Raw genomic sequence first — 24,436 nt, 5'->3', positions numbered from 1 at the left:
CACAAATGGGATTCTAACAGCGGCAGACTGTTTGAGAATGCCAAACACTCCAAAATTGATTTTACAGGCCCATAATTGATTTTGACGCTTTCTACCGGGCAACCAAACATAGACTATTTTGGCTCATGGATCTTTCCTTTTTTGTGTGAACTTCTAGCCTATAAATAGAGGTATCTCCCTTCATATTTTTACATCTAGAAAACATGAGTTATCTATGTCACTCCTCACTCTCTCTAAAAATATTTCTTTACTTTCTCTCACTTTTCTTTAACCATAGCACTTTTCTTTAGCCATTTCTTTACTTTTTTCTTTTATTAACACCGGCGCACCCCACAGTGAAACACTAGGCCGAATGAACTTCTTCTCAAAAAAATTCTCTAGTTGCTTTTTCAATTCACTCAACTCTGTAGCAGACATTCGATAGAGAACCATCGAAACATGACTAGTACCAAGTACCACGTCTATCGTAAACTCTACTTAACACTCTGGCGGGAAGTCACTGATGTCTTCGGGGAACACTTCTGGAAATTCACAAACGATTGGTAAATCACTAATTACTCTCTTGGCCTTGGCATCCAACGAAGCTAACACCATAAACACCATTTTCACAGATTCATCTACTTGCTTAGCAGATACAAACAAATCCTTCTCCTCCACAAGCTCAATAAATGACACTATCTTGTCGAAACAATTAATATGGACATGGTTGAAATCCAACCAGTTTATAGCAAGGATAACATCAAGTTGATCCAACTTCCTGCTCTAGGGGCAAGTCAGAAATATCCCCCAGAAAAAACATCAAGAAACCCACACACAATAGACATATCAATAGCCACAATATTGCTCTCCACTCCTAGAGATGCGAACCACACAAGTAAATGATCATCTCCTCTCAAGGAACTTTTGACCAGGTCGGCAGACATGAATCTTAAATCCGTACTCTCTCCGGATTCGAGAAACAACATCACCTTAACAACACCTGCACTCTTGCAATTAGTTGCGCGAACTCTCCACACCTACACACCTCAGAGAAGTAGAAGCTTCCCCCACTTGTTTCAATTCCACTCCTAAGTGGTTAGAAAAACAACGAGTATCGACAATGTTTACTATTTATCGGGATAAATTTATGAAACCGACTCATTTTTTATAAATTCACAAACATTTATTTTTTAATAATTTTTTTAAAAAATCTATCAAAATTTTAGAATATCGTTAAAGAAGAATTAATTTTTTATTATTGAAATAAAAATTATTATTTCGTGATAATATTTTTAATATTATTTAATATTAATTTGATCATTATCATATTTTAAATCATAAATTAAATAATAATCATAATTTAATATTGCATATCTTGTATTTTTGTAAGTACACAATACTACTATTAAATTACATAAAAAAAAACAATAACTTAAGAACATTATGAACTCTATATCTACAATGAGTCGGTCGGGTTCAATTTTCAACAAATCTAAAATAATCATTTGAGTCCGATCGAAATAACCCTTATAGTTATACAACTTAAATTAAACAACCGAAAATATAAGAAAAACTATAGATTAGTCTCTATCAATTGGACTATTCAAATTTGTCCCCCTCAATAATAACAATCAAACTTTATTTGTAAAAAAAAATTAGTAAGTTTTCTACTTATCAAAAAAAAAAAAAAAGAAAAAAAGAATAGTAAGTTTTGATGCATACAAAGTCTATGAACGCGATCACTTGCATACGTTACTTGCTTGCAGTGTAACAAAAAAACCAATCTCCTTCCTCTTCATTCTTCACCTTCCACTTCAAATTAGGGTTTCCAATTCTTCACTCCCACGGTATCAATCCTCTTTCTCTTCTTTCAATCACTTCCATTTCACAATTTCAAAATTTCCCAATTCTTTCCCCTATTTTGCCCTAATTTCACAACTCTCGCATCATCTTTACTTTCAGGTATGGGAAGCAAAGGCCGCATGCCACCTCCACAGCATTTACGCCGTCCGCATCCACATCATCCACCAGGTCCCGTCATGCTCCACCACGACCAACTAGGTCCCGCAATGCACCACCACGCGCTTCCACCACCAGGTCCGTTTGATCTCATGCCGCCGCCTCAGGTGATGGAACAGAAACTCGCGTCGCAGCACGGCGAAATGCAGAGGTTAGCCACTGAGAATCAGAGGCTGGCTGCTACACATGGTGTTTTGAGACAGGAGCTTGCGGGGGCGCAGCATGAGCTGCAGATGTTGCACGCGCATGTTGGATCGCTTAAGGCGGAGAGGGAGCAGCAGATGCGAGCTGTGGTTGATAAGATTGCGAAGATGGAGATGGAGTTGAAGGCGGTGGAGCCGGTGAAGATGGAGTTGCAGAAGGCGCGTGGGGAGGCGCAGAGTTTGGTGGTTGTGAGGGAGGAGCTTATGGCGAAAGCTCAGCATTTGAATCAGGAGATTCAGAGGGTTCATGTTGATGTGCAGCAGATTCCAGCTCTTATATCGGAGCTTGAGCGGCTTCGACAAGAGTATCAGCATTGCAGGTAATCTTTTAGCTCAGTATATTAAATGCATAGTTACACAATTCTCTTAATAGATTCACCAAACAAGGCCTAGGTTGGGTTAATTTCTAATTTATAGGAATTTTTTGATTGAAATAAGTTTATAGATTTTCATCCTTAGAGGCTTATATAGGTGTTTATGGATATCTTAAATTAGATAGTTTTTGACAAATTTGGAGAACAGAAGCTGGTTTCAACTTATAAGCTATCTCTTTTAGCTTAACTAACCTGTCAACTCAGCAAATCCTCCTATACTTTCCCCATTTTGGTTCTTGTCTATCTCTTTTGGTACACATCTTTGAAATATTTGGCCTTTGATCTTTGCTGCATATGGGTACGGGATAGAGGGGCTTATAGAAAAACTAAGATATAGGTACACTAATAATATACAAAGGAATGTCTTTCATATCATAAGTATAATAGTTAACAAAAAAAGAGCAAGAAAGCATCTTTTATAATTCACTACATCATAAACCAAAATAGAATTGAGAAATAACTATACATAATCAAGAAAATTATCATAGGAAGAAGATATTTATTTAACAGGTGTCTGATAAATGGTTATATAGTGAAAAATTGGAATAAAAAACATACAATATGGTAGAAAAAGTACCAACGAGTACTGGGTATTGGTAGGATATGAATTTTGGAATACCCATGCTGCACAGCCTTTGATCTGGCCAGTAGATATTAAGTTAATGTCTTATTGGATCTAGTGCTAGTGGGAGATTATTGGCTCTTATTGGCCCTTTCATTTTTATGGCCATTCAAGAAAAGAATTAAACTTTGAAATTACTTGCGTTGCATACAATTCATTAAATTTAGTGGAAACATTGTGAATTATTTGATTCTTAGAAGAGTTGAGAATTGGGATTGGATAAATCACAATTGCTGGAGAAGATGAATATCACTAAACCAATTTGAACGACAAGTAATGATCCTTTTGCTGTGCCCACTTTTGCATGGTAGAATTTATAGGGACTCAAATCTAGGAAGTTTTAATTTTTTTTAGACTTATGAGGTTTTAATGTATGATTGATTGTGGTTGTCTAGGGTGCCCACATAGTTGAGATGTTAGACTTCATTGTAGAGAAAGCGTAAATCGTAGGACTGTAACTGTAACACGGATCATAAGATCTCACCAAATATATAAAACTATGGAAATAACTAGGAAAACAACTTTAACATGTCAAAATTAGGATCCCACTATGATCGTTTTGTGAGAAAGAAAGAGAAACTGAAGAGATAATATGAATTGCACTTTCAAAGATGAAAAGGGTTGAAGAAATTAATCAGAATTTATAGAGAAAAATGGAAGAAGGAAAGGAATTGATTCATTGAATGGATAAATAATGAGAAATTCGTGTCCTATGCAATTTCTCAATTGAAAGGTTACGAGTCCCTAAACGGTCGCGTGAATCTCACGATTCCACACGTTTCCTCCACGCGCCGACCATTTCTTCTCTTTCCACGATCTTCCAACCAATTCAACATAGTGGAAGGTTGCAGGCGCGCATGATATTTTAGGATCTAAATTGCGATCCTGACAATCATGTATATGATTATCACTAATAATATGCTGCAGGTTCACAGACCTCCTGAAATATTCTGTTAGTTTGCAAACTTAGAAATAAATGCTACCTTGTCCATGAATTGTTCTACTGTTACTTTTCCCCTCCAGAGTTTTTGCATTTTTTGTTGATGCAGTGCGTGTTCCCTGAGTTTAGACTTTGGAAAAGTGTTCTGTCCTCTGATTATCTTGAGAGGTTTTCCACAATGAGAAAGGAGAGACTTATGTTGTTTTACCAATAAACTATTTAGTTTGTCATTGTTTAAAGCATAGAAAAATAATGGCATAGAAACTGTATAACTGTTTATTAATGGCAATATCTTTGATAACTGGTACTATACCAGTCATAACTCAATAGGTATATTCAGGATATGATGATTATGTGAATAAAGAATAGGAATAGAAACGGTAGAACAGAGGAACAAAGCCCGCGGATGTAACTTCCAGCAAGGCAGTTATTGAATTGAGAAATAATACAAACTGTTTACAATTAGCAATTGAACAAATAAACCAACCTCTAGGAATGAAAGAGCCTAATCTCTCCCAAACCAACAACTTACAACCCACAGAATACATAATGCCCTCCCTTTACCCTTTCAACCTATATTATTTATAAGTCTGACTCCCTACAGTAGTTACTGCATATACAACATTTGATAATAATAAAATAAACTTCCAATTACCAACATAATGATTCAATGTTACAAATGATTTTAGAACCTAATGCTTTTAGTTTGTCTTTGTTGTTTATCCCTACTTTTAATTAAGCACTTATTCTTTTAAAGAAGCTCAAACAAATAGGCCCTTGCTATTATCTGTTTTAGAGGAATTCTCACCAAGCCACAGGTTGTTTTTTCTTTTAAAGATGCACAAACAAACAGGCCCTTAATATTATCTGTTTTAGAGGAATTCATACCAATGCCACAGGTTGTACTTCCCTTTTCGCTTAGCAGTCTAATTAAATTTGTTTTTCCATTAAATAGGAGGGAAAAACCTCTAATGGCGTTATCTGTTATTGCAGTCCCTCCTCTTATTTATGATTTTAGTTTAGCATGAAGTGCTCTTACTTTCATGATGCTTTGTCATCCTTCTGACTGTCATAATGGGTATGGTTATCTGTACCTTGTGACACAAGCCTTACTACAAAAGAAAATTCAATCCAATCAATACAAATTGTTGTATATCTATATTAGACATGAATCCAACATAAATCTCGATTCATTATGATGCATCTGGATTCATTCTGATGAATCACAACTTGCCCTTGAACTTTGTGTAGCCCGTCACTTTTTTAGTCAACTTTTTGTAGCCAGGCATTTTTATGTCATTTAGTTTATGACTTGAATCTTGAAATAATTTGAGGTTCATATACAAATATACCAGTTTATGTTTTTGCATGTCACTTATCTTTACTTAAAGTGCCATTTTTTATTGATCTCTTACGATTTTCAAAATAAGATTTGATTAATTAGGATAGCTAGGTTGAATGGTTTTCTCTGGTCTCTTCCCTTGGCCCTTTCTGGTTGTCTTTATTGAGGTGATCTGCTCGTCTGTTTTACATGTATTTGACTTTTCTTTTGCTAATTTGTTACCATCCTTCAGCTCCTCACAAATATCAAGCATAACCTAAGCAAAAAGATTCCAGAGATGGTACTAGATATTGAATAAGTTAGTACGTGATTTACGGGTTATCAATACTAGAGTCATTTAGTACTTGGTATTTCTCGATCTAGAACATGGTAGTCAAAATCGCGATCCCACACGTAGGATCGTACGACTTTACGATCTTGCAACTCCCCACCGTGCTGGAAAGTCACCAGAATCGGATTCTGGTAGGAACGGACAGGATCGTCGTGATACCACGTGAAAACGGTGGAATCGCCGTCTTTGGGAAGAAGTATCGTATCTGTTCATAGCCTCCAGAAGTTTGGGCTCGCGGGTCGGGTTCGTGACCCGGTTTCAGAAAAACCCTAAAAACGTTTCTTTTTTAAGTGAAATTTGTATCGTACTATATATTTTCTCCGCATTTAAATGGTTTCTGCCTAATAATAGGGAGTAATTAATATCCACCCACCCAATAATAAATGATTTATGCAACTTCCCAAAATAACCCACGATTAATGTTACTTCCCAAATTACAAATTCACTCTAATTCTCTCACACTAAATTTTCACATTTAATACAGCAATCATCTCATTCAATATACCATTCTCTATCTTCTCAGGTTAAAAACAACTTTTCAAAAAAATATCTTTTGAAATTTCAGTTTTTTAAAATGATTTTAGTGTTATTTGAATTTTTTTCTACTAAATTATGTTCCGTCATAAATAATATTATTAATTTATATGTATTGTATATGAATTTTTAAATTTAGTAGGATCTTACGATCCGTGCTACGATCCCCCGATTCACGATCTTGTTACCCCTATCCGATCTTGAGTAGGATCTCGAGTCTGACTACCTTGATCTAGAATTCATGGTTGTGTGCTTGGATTGTTGTCAGTTAAGTGTTATCATGTCTTTTTTCAATGTACAGTTTTTCTGTTGGTACACTGCTCAGCAGTAGTTGATACTAGGATGTCTATGTGATGCTGAATCAAGGGTGTTATATCAATGGGGTAAATGCTTTTAATATGGATTTTATGACTTAGGAGTTGAATCTTTGACATCAATGTGTTAAAGTCTGATTTGTTTAATGTTGGTGTGAAAGTTCTTTCCAATTTGACTAGCTTGATGCACGGGCCTGAATCCCATATCTGCTGTGCACTATTTGTTATAGTTTCTTTCTTAAGCCGAGGCTCTCCATGTTCTTTGCTAGCTAAAGTGGGTTATCATCTACATCACTCAGTTCTGATAGGGTTAGGATTAAATCTTTACTATTTTTTCCCTTTAGATCTTTGTATTATTTCCCCACTTAGTGGGATAAGGCTTGGTTGTTGTTGTTGTTGTTGTTGTTGTTGTTGTTGTTGTTGTTGTTGTTGTAGTAGATCTTCATACTATTCAATGGCAACCATAAACCATCTTTGGTGTGTTCTTTAGTCAAATACTAGTCTACTAGTAGGGTGATGCCTAGTATTGTTTTTTTTGAACTTCATTCCATTTTTACATTTTTCCTCATGTTGGGTGAGCCGTTTGCACTTGGCTGCAATTTTTTTTATTGTAATATCTTACTTATATATCATCTGAAATTCTCAGTTTGACTGTCTCTCTGATGAGAGTATCAGCATTGCGGGTACTTTTTTTGCTTTGCATAATATTTAAGTTTGGTTTAGTGGGTAAAGTGCAGTCACTAAATTATATGGATGCCCCCATTGTATACTCAATCATCGTACTGGGTTCACCTTAAAGAAAATCTTGTTATCATTATAATAAAGGGAAAAAAGGGATCAACTGTATACATATACCTTATCTGTTGTTAGAATATAAATGATATCTCGTAATATCTTGATATTATGTTAAAATATCTCAGGTATCTCCTAGGATTAATTGTGATATTTTTCTTAGTTTTCATTTCATGATTTCCCTACTTTATTTAAGATTGAGTCTATGTATTTCTATAAATAGGGATTAGTGTTAGTCTTTAATATCAAGTCAATATCAAACAATTCACTATAAATGTATTTCTTATTATTTCTCTTCTCCTTTTATCTAAAATCCCATAACTTCAACATGTTATAATCTGGCTCGATCCTCTATGACCTGTTACTATTCCGCTGTCAGTTATAAGTTTCAGAATGTATTCCGGCTCCTTAGCCGCAGTCACCTTTAACAACCATTATCCTTGTCATTCAAGGAACCATCATGGGGACCAGCCACCATCTACAGCTGCTCCATAGCACTTTATGGTGTCGTTTTCTGGGGTCCACCGACATTCGAAGCACCATGTACCGATCTACATTGTCCCAAAACCTCCTTCTGATCCGACAGACGATTGCACGAGCCTCCACAATTTCCAAATTTAGCCACCGCCTTTGTTGCTCGTGGTGGTGGGTCTGGTGAACCTTTCGGCAATGTTTTTACACACGAAGGTTGCAGTGCAATCTGGATCTAGATCCATTCTTTTTCTGTGTTCTGGAGCATGGTGGCACAGTTTCTTTTGCAAACAACCATTTTTCAGTGCAATTTCTGTCTCCTCTAGCAAGATTTGACCTGGGTTGGTTCTATTGTAACTCCGCAACATGATTTGCTATTGTTATAGTCTTGCTTCTTCTTCTTTGGTGTTTGTCATGCAATTCTTTTCTTATGAACTGATCATATCAAAAGCTTTTATTCCCACTGGCAATCATTTCGGTGGCGACTCTCTTCCCACATGAGTCCTATTAGGGACGACTTCTTTTTCCATTGATGGTCATTCTCATGGTAGTCAAAATCGCGATCCCACACGTAGGATCGTACGACTTTACGATCTTGCAACTCCCCACCGTGCTGGAAAGTCACCAGAATCGGATTCTGGTAGGAACGGACAGGATCGTCGTGATACCACGTGAAAACGGTGGAATCGCCGTCTTTGGGAAGAAGTATCGTATCTGTTCATAGCCTCCAGAAGTTTGGGCTCGCGGGTCGGGTTCGTGACCCGGTTTCAGAAAAACCCTAAAAACGTTTCTTTTTTAAGTGAAATTTGTATCGTACTATATATTTTCTCCGCATTTAAATGGTTTCTGCCTAATAATAGGGAGTAATTAATATCCACCCACCCAATAATAAATGATTTATGCAACTTCCCAAAATAACCCACGATTAATGTTACTTCCCAAATTACAAATTCACTCTAATTCTCTCACACTAAATTTTCACATTTAATACAGCAATCATCTCATTCAATATACCATTCTCTATCTTCTCAGGTTAAAAACAACTTTTCAAAAAAATATCTTTTGAAATTTCAGTTTTTTAAAATGATTTTAGTGTTATTTGAATTTTTTTCTACTAAATTATGTTCCGTCATAAATAATATTATTAATTTATATGTATTGTATATGAATTTTTAAATTTAGTAGGATCTTACGATCCGTGCTACGATCCCCCGATTCACGATCTTGTTACCCCTATCCGATCTTGAGTAGGATCTCGAGTCTGACTACCTTGGTCATTCTGACAATGACTTTTATTGGTTATGACTCACTAGCCAGCTCTCTGATTTTCTCCTTTTATGTTACAGTATATTGGCTTTTCTCCTAGGATCAGTTTTCAACTTTAGCATATTTTAGGTTATCTCCTATGATTAGATTCTATATTTCTTCTATTATTATTACACATGTAATGCATGGTTACTATAGTCTATCAATAGACATACATGATACTTTGTTCTGAATATCCCATCCTTTGTGCTGCATACTGGTTTCACTTTAAAGAAAATATTGTTATATTAATGTCAAATGTGCTAGATTCCACGGTTTCAAATTGCGGTTGCAGTTGTGAATATGATCACATTTGCAGTTGTGGCTGCCATGATTACAAGCATTGCGGCTGTTGTGGTTGTAACAATGTGGATTTATTTTATCTTTAGGTTTTATTGGCATATCTTAAAACTCTCGCATCTCTTGTTCCCGACTTCCCCTCTAAAATGTTACCTCTTCCTCATTAGTCATTACCAACTCTCTATCATCCTAGTATATCCGAACCTTTAAAGTTCTTTCTAAATCTACAATCTTAAGGGGAATAATGAAAAATAATGTGTGGGGACCATAATGCTTGTTGCGGCCTAATGCATATCCATATTTCCATGCATGATGTGTTCAAGATAACTATGCTTAAATGTCATTGTAGGAGCATTGCTTCCTATCATACAGTACTGAAATTTGTGTTTTGAGATGCAATTTTTGTTTTTGTTTAGAAGCTTTAGAGTATAGGAGCAGACAGCAAAAATGTATGAAGCTTTAAAGCCAGGTTTTTAATTTTAGTTAGTATTAATGTTCTTTCCAGCCTGTCTAACTCTATTCATGTTTATGGATCCAATATCATTAGGGCACTAATATTTTTTATTTAAAGTAGGGCCTTTCCCTTTTTATTAGCTTAGCTTTACGCATGGGTTGTTCTTCATTCTAGTAAGTTGAGTTATGAGGTTTATAGCAATGGTTGTAGTATTTTCCCCTTTCCCTAGATGTTCAGATTTATCAATAGAAACCATCTTTGGTCTATTGCAATCCATCCCTCGTTGATCCCTAGTTTCTATCTTTCAACACTGTTATGTCTTTACCTTTGTCCTACAGTGATGTAGACTTGTGCTCTGAGCTGCAACGTTTTATTCTGTTCTATCTGCTTAACTGGTTAACTAATATTTTCCAGAAATCCCTGTAATTGTAATTTCCTTACATAATTTTTCTTTCCTCCAAATTGCATCAATTTCTCAGAACTGATTTTATCTTTCTTTTAAGTTGCTCAGAAATGATTATATCTGCTGTCATTAAAATTCCACTTAAACCTGGTAGATTTCTTTAGCTTGGTTATATCCTAGAATCTGTTGACCTCAAAATCCTAATTTCATAAGTATAGAATCTGCCCTCTTGACTTCCGAAGTTGAAATCTCTCTATTATGAGTCAAGACCAATGGTCATTTTGTTTTGAACAATACCTAGTCTTTGAAAGATTCCCCTCACGCAGTTTGTATTCTGAGCCATTTCATTTGCTTAGTCATTCAAACTCATGGGGGTGTTTTCATTCCAAAATCTTTAGATTTTCTTAGCGATTTGATTGCCAGGGAGGGAATAAGACTTAGCCTGTAATACCAGGGCGTCATCCTAAACTTCTATTTGTTATGCAGACCTGATTGGTTCAGTTTAGATGGTTGAAAATGTTAGGATTAGAAGTCAAAAACAGGTCTAACAGCTTTGGGTCTGTATTTTCGTTTATTGGTAAATTTTCCATTCTTCATGTCCGTATGTCCATTCTATCTAGCATCCAAATAGCCACCAATGTAACCCTTGAATCCAGTCCATGACTTCCAATTGACCCGTTCATCAGATTCACATAATGAACTACCAATCCACCAATTTCCACCTGGAATTCACCCAAGTTAACCTGAACCAGCCCATTATTTCTATTCTCTCTTTCCTTACATCTTGCTAGTGTAGCGTCAGAATACCATGTTTAGTGCCCCTGATGTTCTGTTGTTCTGGTCATGCAGGGCCACTTATGATTATGAAAAGAAATTATACAATGACCACCTTGAGTCACTTCAGGTGATGGAAAAGAACTATGTTTCTATGAGTAGGGAAGTGGAGAAGCTTCGAGCGGAACTTACAAACACGGCTAACTCTGATCGAAGTAGTATGTATCTCCTCTGTTATGTTCTTTCTACGTTAGAGTCCTTAGTCTTCAATTTTTCATGTTTTGTGGATTGATCATGGCGTGCAATAAAATTTAGGTGGGCCATATGGTGGCACCTCTGGAACTAATAATAAAGAGGCTTCTGGTCTTCCTGTGGGACAAAATGCATATGAAGATGGTTATGCTGTTGCACAGGTGTGTGATGACCCCATGTGTTACGTTGTTTTAAGTTCCCTGCGGGAGTGCATCATTATAGTCTGTTATCTATATTTATTAACTTATTATTCCTGAAGTTTCTTTGATAACGATTAGTGTCTGGATTAGTTTTTGCTTGTGTTGACTTATTCAGTTATTTTTATGAAGTCTATCCAATGAAATGTTGCTGGAATTATAATACTTTAAATCCAACCTGATGATTGTTTCTTAAATATCTATAATGCTTAGCAGTAGTTTTGTAACGTAGTCAATAGCGGCGCTATCCCGCTATAACAGAGCGGAGCGGAGGCCAACTGCTATGGGAAGAGCCTTAGCGGTGCAGAACACTATAGCGGCCACTATAGGGTAAGTAGCGGGATAGCAGAGCAGAGCGGTTTCTGGCCCGCTATCCTTTTCCCCTTTAAAAAAATCGTAAATTACCCCATAAAGTTACAATGTTTTAAGGATAATTAAGTTTTTCAATCAAATTTGAGTTCAGACTCAACCTTATCATTCCTTCATAGTCGATTATGCACTTCAATAGTCACGTGTGCTTTGATTTATGAATATTTTATGAGTTGAGTTATTTGTTTAATTTTACATTAAATATAAGTTTATAATTATTATATGTAATTTGTCCAAAATATGATCAAATAGAGCGGTCATCCCGCTATACGCTATCCTGCTATTCCACTTGTGGGGTTGGCCGCTCCGTGCCGCTATCCGGGAATGACTATTCTTGTTATGTCTCCTAAAATCTGGAGAATACCCGAGTTCAACAGACTTTGATCTGATATATCACAAGATTTAACAGTTATCTGATTTGTATAATATAGGCACTCATTAATATTTACTTTTCACCATTCTGATGGTATAAACTTGACATATAAAAGTTGTGTTGGTTACTTGGATAAAGAATTTAAAAATCTGTATTTATGTCTGTTGTTATATCTGGTATCTGTAGAGTTATGTCCACTGTTAAAATCTGTAGTATTGGTCTGCTTGATTACAATATAGAGGGATTTATTTCTTGCATGTGCAGAGAAAATTAACCTGATTTGGAGGAAATATAGATCTGCGTAATAGAAGTTGTATGTTCAACTGTTTGGTTATTTTGTGCTAAAAAATCCAGTGCTAGAATGTAACAGATTTTATTGTGCTGCGGGAACTACCATTTAGGAGGGCTATATTCTTTATCTTCCATGTGAATTTTGAATATTAATGCTCTGTCATGCATTTTTTTTAACAGGGACGCGGTTCTCTCCCTACTGCCAGTAGTGGTGGTGGCAATGCTCCTACAACTACTCCTGCTGGAGCTCAACCTGGTCCAGCTTCTGCAGGGACTGGTTACGAGGCTACCAGAGGAGGGCCTGGTTACATTGCATCTGCAGGGCCTACTTACGGCACACAGAGTGGTTCTACTTACGACCCACAAAGGTTGAATGGCTACGATGCATTTAGAGGACCTGCTTACGATGCAACGAGAGGACAAATGTTTGACGCTCAGAGGACTGGTTATGATCCACAGAGAGGTTCGGGTTATGAAGTACAAAGAGGACCTGCTTATGATCCATCAAGATCAGCTGGCTATGATGCACAATCAAGAGGTGGTGCTGGTCCACAGGGACAAGTTCCACCTTTGAACAACATGCCTTATGGGTCTGCAACACCGCCCGCTCGTAACGTGGGTGGTGGTGGATATGATGCCACCCGAGGTGTAAACCCTGCCAGGAGATGAGCTTCCATTTCAATCATAAATATATGGCAGATTCAAGTCAGATAGAATCCCAATGCATGGAGCTTTTGACTAATGCCTACCTGAAAGTGAATCTCACGAAAGTCGGGACTGTCTTTTTACCATATGCCACCAAGAAAAATGTATTAGTCATTGAGAAAATGCATTCTTACAGCATATATTTGCTTTAGAATTGATGTGTATCAAATTATCAATGAACATCTATCTTTTTATTATTGTGTGAAGCAAGCAACATCTATCTATTGCTTACTCTTCCTTTTAGCTTTTAATTTTATAACACCTTAAGCTATGTCCAACTCTTATATCAAAGAAAATGTTTGATCTTATGCAAGTCAAGTAATTTTGCCTTCCAACTACACTCCTATAAGATATGTATCCACTCTTTTGCTATTATCAAATTTTGACCGTGTTGTTACTTAATCAGTTGGTGTATGAAGGAGCTTGAAACTATTTAAAGCTTAAATAAAATTCTTGATAAATAAGTATTCTAGTTTCAACTTGCTTTACTTCAATACTAAGTAGGTTTCCTCAAAAAGGGAAAGAGAAGAGGCTAAGATAGTGTAGGGTTTAAATTCAGATTTTGTCAACTTTTTTAACTTAGCAAACATCTTCATTGCTTTGGGGATTCATGCACAAGAATAAGCACTTTGTAATTGACTTTATTCTGTTTATTGTAATCGTTTTTAGAAAAGCATGGTCTTGTACCTCTTGACTTCTCCTTGAATGCTCATATTTAATTTAATTTTGTATCCCGAATTCTAGCTAGCCAAACGTCTCTTTTGCTTGCACTTTTCGCGGAACGAGTGAAGGTTTTGGACCCACACATTTTACTATGTTTGCCATGTCCAACTTGTTTTTTACTACTGGCGCAGATATTAATATAAATTTTTGTAATTTTTAGTCTTTAAAGATGTAGTGCCCGCGAATCCTCCATTTTTTTGTAGGACGAGACAAAATTTTAGACCTGCGCCCTCAACAATATTTGTTCTGTCAAGTACCACTTGTTTTTTTTACTGGCGCATGTATTAACATAAATTTTTGTAATTTTTATCTTTAAAGATGCAGTGCCGGTGAATCCTCCTTCATTTTTTTGTAGGGCGGGACAAAATTTTAAACCCGTGCCCTCAACAATATTCGTCTGGTCAAATACTGCTTGTTTTTTACTGGCGCATGTATTAACATAAACTTTTGTAATTTTTAGTCTTTAAAGATGCAGTGCTTGCGAATCCTCCTTCATTTTTTTGTAGGGCGGGACAGAATTTTAAATCCGCGCCCTCAACAGTATCCGTCCTGTCAATTACCGCTTTTTGTTTGCGGGACAAGTCTAAACGGGACGGACAACTTAGAGGTGTTAAACCTCCCCCATGTGTCCCTCCCATGTGTTGTTCATTTGAATCTCTACATTAATTTCTAGTCTCTATTTGTCTTCTTGTATCGCTTCTTTAAAGTACAGGGACAAAAAGGTAGTAGTCATAACAAGTTGTTCATTATTCGAATCTTTCAATTTGTGGTATATAGTTTTGTTGATAGGTTGAGTATGACTTCTCATCACTATGTGCAGCGTGCATGCATGCAGCATGTCACTATAATGAATTGAAATTGGAGGCAGTGTAAATTCCTTTATGTTCAAAGTATTGTTTCATGTGTTGTTGTTTTGAATTATGACCCAAATTCCAACTAAGAGAGAACATGTTATTTGAATCACATGGCCCCACTGTCATATACTAAGAGAACATTCACAACCAAAATGTGTTTCCTTCCATTCTGTAGTTGCTGCTTTCTGCTGGTTCTTCATATGTTGTTTTTATGTCCATTTGTTGTTTGTTTTGAATTAGGCAGCAAGTTCATTAGGTTTTATTTTAGAAGTTTGGAGGGGTGTATAAGGGAGGATTTCCAAAAATGATTTTTAAAGAAAATATAAAGAACTTTTTAATATGTTTTTTTAAAAAAAGATTTTGTATAGTGATAAAGTAATGTTCATTATTAATTATTTTTGATTTTTAAAATAATATAACAATATAAATTATGTTTGAACAATTTATTTAAGACTTTTAAAATCTTCAAATTCTTCGTCCAACACAAATTTTTAAACCTTAGTTAAACAGGGCCTCTATTGTTTTTAATTCTCTAAAATCCTTCACAAATAAATCTTTTTTTCTTTCTTTTTATAGAATTCTTCTATTTTTTTAAACCCATCTTCTCCCTTTCCTCCAACCTACCAAACAAAGCGTAAAATCATTCTGGTGAAGTTTAAGTTCTTCTAAATTTTCACAATGAGTTTTTTTATAGGTTTATTTAACCTCCTATTAGAGTCGTCATGTAATAATAGTCTCACGCTAGATGTAAAACTCACGTATTGTACTTGAATTTTACATTGTAAAAGGTTTTGAGCTTTATTGAAGACAATTCTATTATCAAAACGGTAAAATTTAAATACGAATATTTCTCTTGTTCGGTGTCATTTGCAAGACCTATAGAAAAAGACAAACATTCATTGGAACAATGACAAAATATGTGGACTTTCATTTAGTCATAAACAAACAATATTACACTTCATCGCATCAATTACCGCCCGATTCAATAAGACGACTAAGGTCATCTCAATTTTTTGGAGGTTCCGTGTAGATTACTCACAGTTTAACTACGACAAAACAATAGAGGCCCTGTTTAACTAAGGTTTAATTGTGGCAAACATTTTATGAGGCCCTATTTAACTACGGTTTAAGTGTGACAAATTTTTGGCCCTGTGCGGTAGCCCACCTTGCACGTCCTCAAAGACGACCCTGCAGATGACAACCCATCCAACACGCCGCATCATACACGAACAATTTCAACCACTCTTAATATATAATAAGGGTGAAGCGTTCAATTTCAAATATTGAAATTCATTCTCATTTGAAGGTGTGAGGAAAACACAAGAAAGGGGGGGGGGTTTGAATTGGGTTTTTCACTCTTGACAAATTTTTTGTCTCTTAACATAGTTGTGTTACGCGATATTTTCAAATGCATCACAAAAGAATAAACATTAGAGTAAAGCATAAGTAAGAGTAAATAGCATACAATATATCTTGGTTCACTTGAGAAACCCTCAAGCTAGTCCAGTCCACCCTGCCAAGGTAATTTCTCCTTGAACTCAAGGACATAATCTACTATAACCAAACTGATTACACTTTTCACAAACAACTATTATGACTAACCACCACTAAGACTACAATCTTAGTCTTCCCAAAGCTTCTGACCTAGCCGGTTCTTTGAGGAACACAATACATTCTTAAAGCTTCTAACCAACTGGTCCTTTGGAAGAATTGTTGAGAACCTTCCTAAAGCTTCTGACCAATTGGTCTTTTAGAAATAACAAACAACTATTTGTTTTTACAAGGTTTGTCTACAATATAATGCTTTTACACAAGCATGTGTAAACTCAATTAGTTACATCAGAAGATCCTAATACACACTAAGAATATTACATTGTTTTTCAATGCGTGGTATTCTTTTCTTCAAGTAGCTTCTTCACAGACAACTACCCAAAGCACTTGAATTTCTTACGTCTTCTTCTTCATAAGCTTCTGAAAGCTTTGTTGATCTTGACATAGCAAAGAGAAGAACTTCCTCATCTTGATTTACCTTAGAGTATTCTGGACAGCAGCGCCCTTACTCTATTTAATTCAATGATCACTTCAGAGCACAACATTCATGTTGTGAATTTTTAATTGAAGCTTCCATGATCATCTTCATTATCAACAACATAATTAAAGAGCCATTTGATCAACAGTCGTTCTTGTTGTTGTTATACTGATTGACGATTATGTTATGTTCCAACAGTGACAAATTTCATTTGAACATTGAACACCACCACCAACAACCTTAAACATATGATCTTTTCCTTTATATAGCTAAGAAAATTAGAGCCGTTGAAGGACAGCTGGCTATTGAAAAAGTGTCGTTGCACAATGATTGAGAGTAGTACGGCCACGTGTTTTCTTTTTCACAATTCAAGCTAATGGAGAAGTAGTGGGATAGAGATTTTTCGTACTGTGTACTAATCATTGCTAACAGTAACATTTGTTTTCTGAACTATAGAGGTTTCTGATGGTAGATGTTTGAAGCATGAGTAGAGTCATGGTACTTAAATCTCCAGATAGTCAAGCCTTGAGTTTTCAGAACTTGTTCGCTTAAAACCTTGTTTACTTAGAAAATTGTCTTTAGAATCTTTTGGCACTTGGTCTTCAGAACCTTCAGTCTTCAGAATCTTTAGAACTGCGTCTTTAGAGTCTTCAGCACTTGGTTCTTCAGAGGATTATACCTTCAGAATCTACTCTGGCTTCAGAGATAGAACCACTCTAAGAACAGAATCCATATGAGCATTGCAACAGCAATATCAGACATCCTTGGATTTTTCCGATTGTGATTAGATACAGAAGCATACTCGCTTCTTCAATATGCTTGCGACATGCATTACACATAGTATCTCGCAAAAGATCTTCAACGCATTTCTTGATAATGTTTGTTTCATCTGATAACTTAAATAAACATAGTCTTGCATACAAACAAACATCAGAACATAAAATAGTTCTTTCACAAATACTCAATTGTTATCATCAAAACCTATAGATTATTTGCAGATGCAATTCTTGTTCTTACATCATTCTCACGTTATTTTTATTCTCTCAAAGATTTGCTTGGAATATTAACTTTACAAGTCAACATCCTCTCTGTTGCACCAAAAACTTTCTCTACCAATTCAAAATCTCATCTCATAATTTCACCGCGAGACTATATATATATATATATATATATATATATATATATATATATATATATATATATATATATATATATATATATATATATATATATATATATATATATATATATATATATATATATATATATATATATATATTTTGAAGAAATAGTATCAAAAATTTTTAATGGAAAAAAATGTGATGATGGTATTAGTATTTTGGACTTATGTTTTTTTTTGGAGAAAACAATTCTCTCAAGTCATTTTCCTCTGGAAAGTGTCTTTGTGCATTGTAGAGTTTCATTTCATTTCATTTAATGTGCAAAGAATAGAAAAATGAGAAACAATTTCGTATCTCTTGTCCTTGTTCATTGTCATCCCCACATCTCATATGGTTCACATGCAGCCAATTTCCACATCAGACATTTTCAACTTTAGTGGCTACCCACTACACTAACTGCTAATAACGGTATTTTATTTTTAGCTTTTTAATTAACTATTCCATCTATTAATTGTTTAAATTATCTTCTCTTGTTGTTTATTTTACTTTTTTTCAGTTGTGCACTTGGTGATAGTGAAAACTAACTGCAACTAATTTCTAACTACCAAAGCTAAACTAACATATAATATAATAAAGGAGATTTCGATAAGGTGAAAGATGTTAACCTCTTATAACACGGAAAATTAATGTTTGAATTTTATTTCAAGAGATGCGTTAATATTTAGCGTTTTGATTATGATTACATAGTAAGAAGAAATCTATATAAAAAGTAGAGGTGACAAAATAAATTCGTTCAGTTAGTATGCATAATTTGTCTGTTCCTTTATGCGAGACGAATCAAAGTTTTAAATCCGCATCATTTATTATGATCGTCCCGCACTGTTCTATTTTTTACGAGCTTTTGTAGACGTAGACTCTAATATAAATTTTTATAATTTTAAAACTATATAGGTGTGGTGTTCGTGGACCTACACCACCCATCCTCATTTTTTTGAGACAGATCAATGTTTTAATCCTGCGTCTTACACAATGCTCCCATCCCGCTCTATTTAATTAAAATTTTTGTGGGGTGTGATTAAATGGGACGAACAAACTCGTTTGTCACCCCTAAAAAAAAAGCAAAGGTAAGAAATGTAATATCAATTTGAAACCACAATAAACATTTCAATTTATTACTTTTCAAAACACCAATCCAGATTACATCAACCAAGATAACATGAAGCTCTTCCTTTAAAATTGTCAAAATACCCTTTTTTTTTGTCCGGTATAATTAGGGCGGGGTTCATTTTGATATCTCAATTTTAAAAACGACTGTTTAAGTATCTCAAATTTTCAAAATGTGTTACGTTAATTTTTTCGTCTAAATTTCACTAACGACGTCAATTTTTTGCCGACGTGTAATTTTTAATTTTTGTAACAGACTTAGCGACAGAAAGAACGGATGTTACATTTATTTTCTGGGTTTTAATTTGATTCAACTTCTTCCCCAAAACTAAAAAAATCAAAATCCACAATTCCTCAAATCCACCAATTGCTGACATCCTCCTTGAAAACAGTGTCATGTAATTAATTCTCTCTGATCCTTAAGCCCTTTTGGGTGTCTCGAGTTAGATAATTATCTAAATCGAATCTTTTGCGTGTCAATTACACTTCTTTTCTCTCTACTTATATCTCTTTACTACCCTCATTCCTTCATTCACATCACACTTTTTATCATCTCATTCTCCTATATCACCATCTCTTCAAGAACTTTCCAAGGAGATGAACAACTGTTGTCAATGATTATTAAAAAGACAGTCAACCTTATCGAGCTGAAATCTATAGGTCTCAATCTCTTAAGGCATGTAAAAGCGTAAAGATGGAAAAAATTATTTCGCCATGTTAAATGGACCCAATTTTCCAAATCTTGTGAAAGATTTCTAGATTAATGCATTGGTTATGTTTGATGGAAACTAAATCCATTCCTTTGTGTTTGGCCATCTAATAAGAATCACCCGAACCTTTATTGCTAACCCAATAGAGTGTCGCGACTTATGCATGACTGTGGAAGACCATCAGTTCAACAACACCTTCGTTGGAAATCATATTCTTCTCTTTTTGGACATGGTCAATCAAGCCAATGGATCCTCCTCTCCATTGATTATTCGTCTTGTTGCAAGAATCTGGCATCAAGCGCTTCTGTCAAACTTTCGTTCCAGGGAAAGAGACACAGAAGTCCTCACATATGAAGACACAAATTTTCTGTTCTTTCTTGTTTCAAGAATCACTTCAACCTTCATAAGACCATCTTTAACTATCTCAAGGAGACTGTTCTAACTTCGAGAAACAATATATCCTCTTTCATTCCTTATGGAAGACTGCTGTCTGAACTTTGCATACGAGTAAGAATAGTTAATAGGATCAGAAACGGAACGGTTGCTGATGTTTTGGTTGTATAATGAAGCAAGATGTTTGACTATGTTGAGTGAATTCTCTTGTAGTTTCCTCTGGTTACGTGTTTCGATTCATTGTCCCTATCTTGTACTTTCCATTAATCATAAATGAAAGTTTGTCTCGTTTTTATTCTAGTGTTTTAGGCAAGTGTGTTATAATTCACATTAATAATTATTTCCATAAACTGTCCCAAACATCCGCTCTTAAATTTTGTAGTTTATTGAATTAATCAATGAAGTGTTGTCTTTTTGGTTATTTTGTTAAAGTCTTTTTTATTTCCGACAAAGGGGGAGAAGCAAAAGATGATTTTAGTATATCTACTCTTATAAGATCTTTCCAATACATGATAAAAGAAATAAGAGTTTTTTATTTTTGCATCTAACAATGTTTGACTCAGGAACTTTGAAAAAGTTTACTGAAATTTTATAGACAGGCAAAACTCTGGAAGATAGTCAGAAGACTAGTCAAGATCTGAGAAGCCAACAAGTTAAGATGTTCTGAACATGGTAAAGATTCTAGAATAACCTCGTTTTGAAGCTTAGCGCAAATTCATAAACAGGTTATGTCTACAAGGTTCTACCATGTTATGTCAATTCATCGTGTTCTGATAGTAATCCAGGATCTGAGATGAAGATCCAGGTATTTCTAGTCACACTCTGATGGATATGAAAACAGAGAAGTATTCCTTCCATGCTACCTTTTTATACTTCAAAATTATTTTGTAAGTCTTGTGCTCAGGGGGAGCCTATGAACGAACTTAAACGAGTTTTGAGAGTATACTTCTCAGGGGGAGCTGTTTACCTAACTCTGAATACGTTTTTATGTAATTTAAACCTAGTATAAATTGTTCATCAAAATAAATGGTTTTGTCATCATAAAAAGGGGAAGATTGTAAGAACAAGATTTAGTTCTGCATCTAGCCTTATGTTTTGGTGATAACATTACATGATATCTTAGAGAACAATTTAGTACTCTAACATTTCTGTCTAGTGTGTAGCTTTTGCTAACAGGTTGTGACTCTAAAGAAAAGGACGTGTGACATCATTAGGTTCTGAACTCAACACACTCTGACTCTGGAAGAAACCAACGTGTTTACAAAATTCACTCAAGTTCTAGAATGCTTCTATAACAACGGTTCTGATGAACATTAGTGATACAGCTTCTGATCGTGACTCTAATGAAAGAGCTTTTGGGGCCTCCTCTAGCTCTGAGATTCTATTGTCCAAGTTCTGAAGATTCTGAAGACAAGGTTCTACATGAACAAGTTCTGAAGATTCTGAAGACAAAGCTTCTGAAGACCAAGTGCTGAAGACTCTGAAGACAAGGTTCTGGATGAACTAGTTTTGAAGACTTTGAAGCCTTAGGCTCTAAATATTCAAAGACCAAGTGCTGAAGACTCTGAAGATAATTCTGTTTGAACAAGTTTTGAAGACTCTCATGACTTAGGTTCTGGTGACTCAAGTTTTGATCATTCTAAACACGCTTCAACATCTACTATCAGAAGCCTCTGAAGATTAGAAGATAAAGATCAAATTTGGTTTATGTGAGAGAAACAGTACAAAGTACACATGCCTCCACTACCCGGATAGGGTGGCGCAAGGACGATACTATGTTATCAACCACTCCTTCACTAACCGTTGGAACAAAAGAGTTGGAATTGAGTATTCCGATTCTACCCTCCAACTGATTTCATTTTGGGATATAAAAGTAAGACTTGGAAGATTGAAGAAACTGACGAAAAACATTACAAAACTACGCTAAATCGCTGCATAAATCTCTTTGATTATTTCTTTGTATAGTTTTGTAAGCAAGTGAACTTTTGTTCGTTAACTTGCAGCAAGTGAGCTTTTGTTCGATACTTGCTTAACACTGTCGTGTTATTTGATTCTATTTCAAACTTGTGTAATATGCTTTCAAGAAGCATCCTTTTAAACACAAACCTTTGTATTCAATGAGTGAAGTTGATAGTTCCTCGAGAGACTAGGGCTTTAGTCAGAATTCTCAAGAAGACATTGACAATTAGTATTTATGGTTTACAACAAGTGACAATTAGTATTTTTTGTGGCTACTATAATTAATTTGGTTATAGTGGATTAAGTCCTTGTTGATAAGGCAAAATCACCTTGGCGGGTGGACTGGAGTAATTTCGTTAACAATGAACCAAGATAAAAATAACTGTGTTATTTATTTTTGTTCTTGTGTTCTTTGTTTTTGACTTAGGAAGAATTTGATTTTAAATCTTGAAACCCAATTCAAACCCCCTTTCTTGTGTTTCACTCACCTTCAGTGACTTGAACTAATATTAAATATGGTTCTTGATCCAAAATATATATATTATTTAACTGAAAGCATAATGCTCATACTTAAACACAAACAATTTGAATTATGCATGCTAAAATATTAAGATCTAAAACTTGATCCTCAAATACGCAATTGAAGAGGTGACTCAATGATATAAATAAAAACCAAAACAAGGCTTAAAGGACAAGAAAAAAAACGTATAATAGAGACATGTACAATCTCTCTCTAAATATATCAAAGACATGCAACTTCAAGAGGCGCTTGAGGACCATATTAGAACTGTCGTTATAGAGATGGATCAACTTCTTAATGAACTTCTCAAGACGAGTAAGTTCTTTAGATATAATGGTGATGAGGTACGAGCTTTCAAATATCCTAACTTATTGGTTGAAAAGGTGAAATTGTTAACTCAAGGGATAAGGGTGAAGGATAATGTGTTATCATCGCCTTAGAAGGAATTGCTCAACACTGAGACCTCCCTTGAAAATGTAAGTTGCGCTTTAGATTCTTCTCATAAGATAATAAGGGATCTGGAGGCGTCCCTAAATGATACCCAAAGAGGTTGGAAGAAGCCTTAACATGACCTTCGGGAGATGTTATATGAAAATGTCGACCTGTCAATAGAGTATACTAAGGTAGTGGAACATGGTCACTCTATAATGCAAGCATCTTTTGAGAAGGCTTAGAAGTAGGTGTAGTTTTTCCACCATCGAGTGCAAATACCAATGGATAATATTCATTTTGAGCAAGATATAATAGACAAGATCCTGTGAATCTTGGCGAAGAGCCAAACTTGTAGTTTTTTTTATGATGGGCTATCCTTGTATGGGTACTATTTGAAGGAATGATTGTGAATTTTGTGAATGCGCATTATTGTATTTATCTCGTTGTGAGGTTATATTTATTTATTCGGTTATCATGGTATTACCTTCAAAGATTGCTAATGCAGCTCCCATATTAGCTTTTCTAGGATCTAACCACTGCCCGAGGTTGTGCTCAGAAGTTTTATTAGACGTCTCTGAGAAGTGCGCCTGACCAAGGGTTCACTCTTCTTCCTTGACCCCAAGTTTACACTATGTTTGAGACTGACGTAATGGATACTCACCTTCTCTGCTTTGGAGTGGCTACCTACCAAGAGGTCAGAGAACCTGAATCACCATTTTTGTGTGGTTTGTTGTATTTATTCGCGTGACTTTCATTGCAGGGTTTTGATTGCTTTAGTCTTACACTCACTAAGTTTATGATAACACCCCTTAGAGATAAATATCTATGCATAACAATAAAGAAGAAAATTTAATGAAAATTTTATTCATTGTTGGAAGAAAAGATTACATGATAACCCGAGCTTTTGTATTAAAAGTACATAACCAAAACGACCTAGTAATTGTTTTATTAGTCTAAGTGGTCATGGCTTGGTCTATTATCGCAAGCTCTATATTGTGTCAGTGTTGTTAGTTGATTTCTTCTATAAGAATAAACCTCATACTATTTTTTGGCCATCTCATACGCATTCACCAATTTGGAACAATTCATGTTGTACATGTTGGGAGATGCTGATCCTCCATTATGCTGATTGATCGCCATTTTCTCTAAAAGCTTGTTGAGGTCACTCAGACCTTCCATGCCTAGAT

The 24,436-nt window shown here is 35.3% G+C and overlaps 1 protein-coding gene across 1 annotated transcript; it reads left to right on the top strand.

Moving 5' to 3' along the window:
* Positions 1-1,680: 1,680 nt before the first annotated feature.
* On the top strand, positions 1,681-13,575 carry LOC131636972 (protein FLX-like 2). Its single transcript, XM_058907548.1, has 5 exons — positions 1,681-1,826; positions 1,942-2,521; positions 11,233-11,375; positions 11,473-11,570; positions 12,820-13,575. The coding sequence occupies exons 2-5, from the start codon at positions 1,944-1,946 to the stop codon at positions 13,306-13,308; spliced, it is 1,308 nt and encodes a 435-aa protein (XP_058763531.1). The 5' UTR covers positions 1,681-1,826; positions 1,942-1,943; the 3' UTR covers positions 13,309-13,575.
* Positions 13,576-24,436: the final 10,861 nt, after the last annotated feature.

Source organism: Vicia villosa, unplaced genomic scaffold (genome assembly GCF_029867415.1).
Source record: "Vicia villosa cultivar HV-30 ecotype Madison, WI unplaced genomic scaffold, Vvil1.0 ctg.001880F_1_1, whole genome shotgun sequence".
Taxonomy (NCBI): Eukaryota; Viridiplantae; Streptophyta; class Magnoliopsida; order Fabales; family Fabaceae; genus Vicia; species Vicia villosa.
This window is presented reverse-complemented; position numbering and strand designations above follow the sequence as displayed.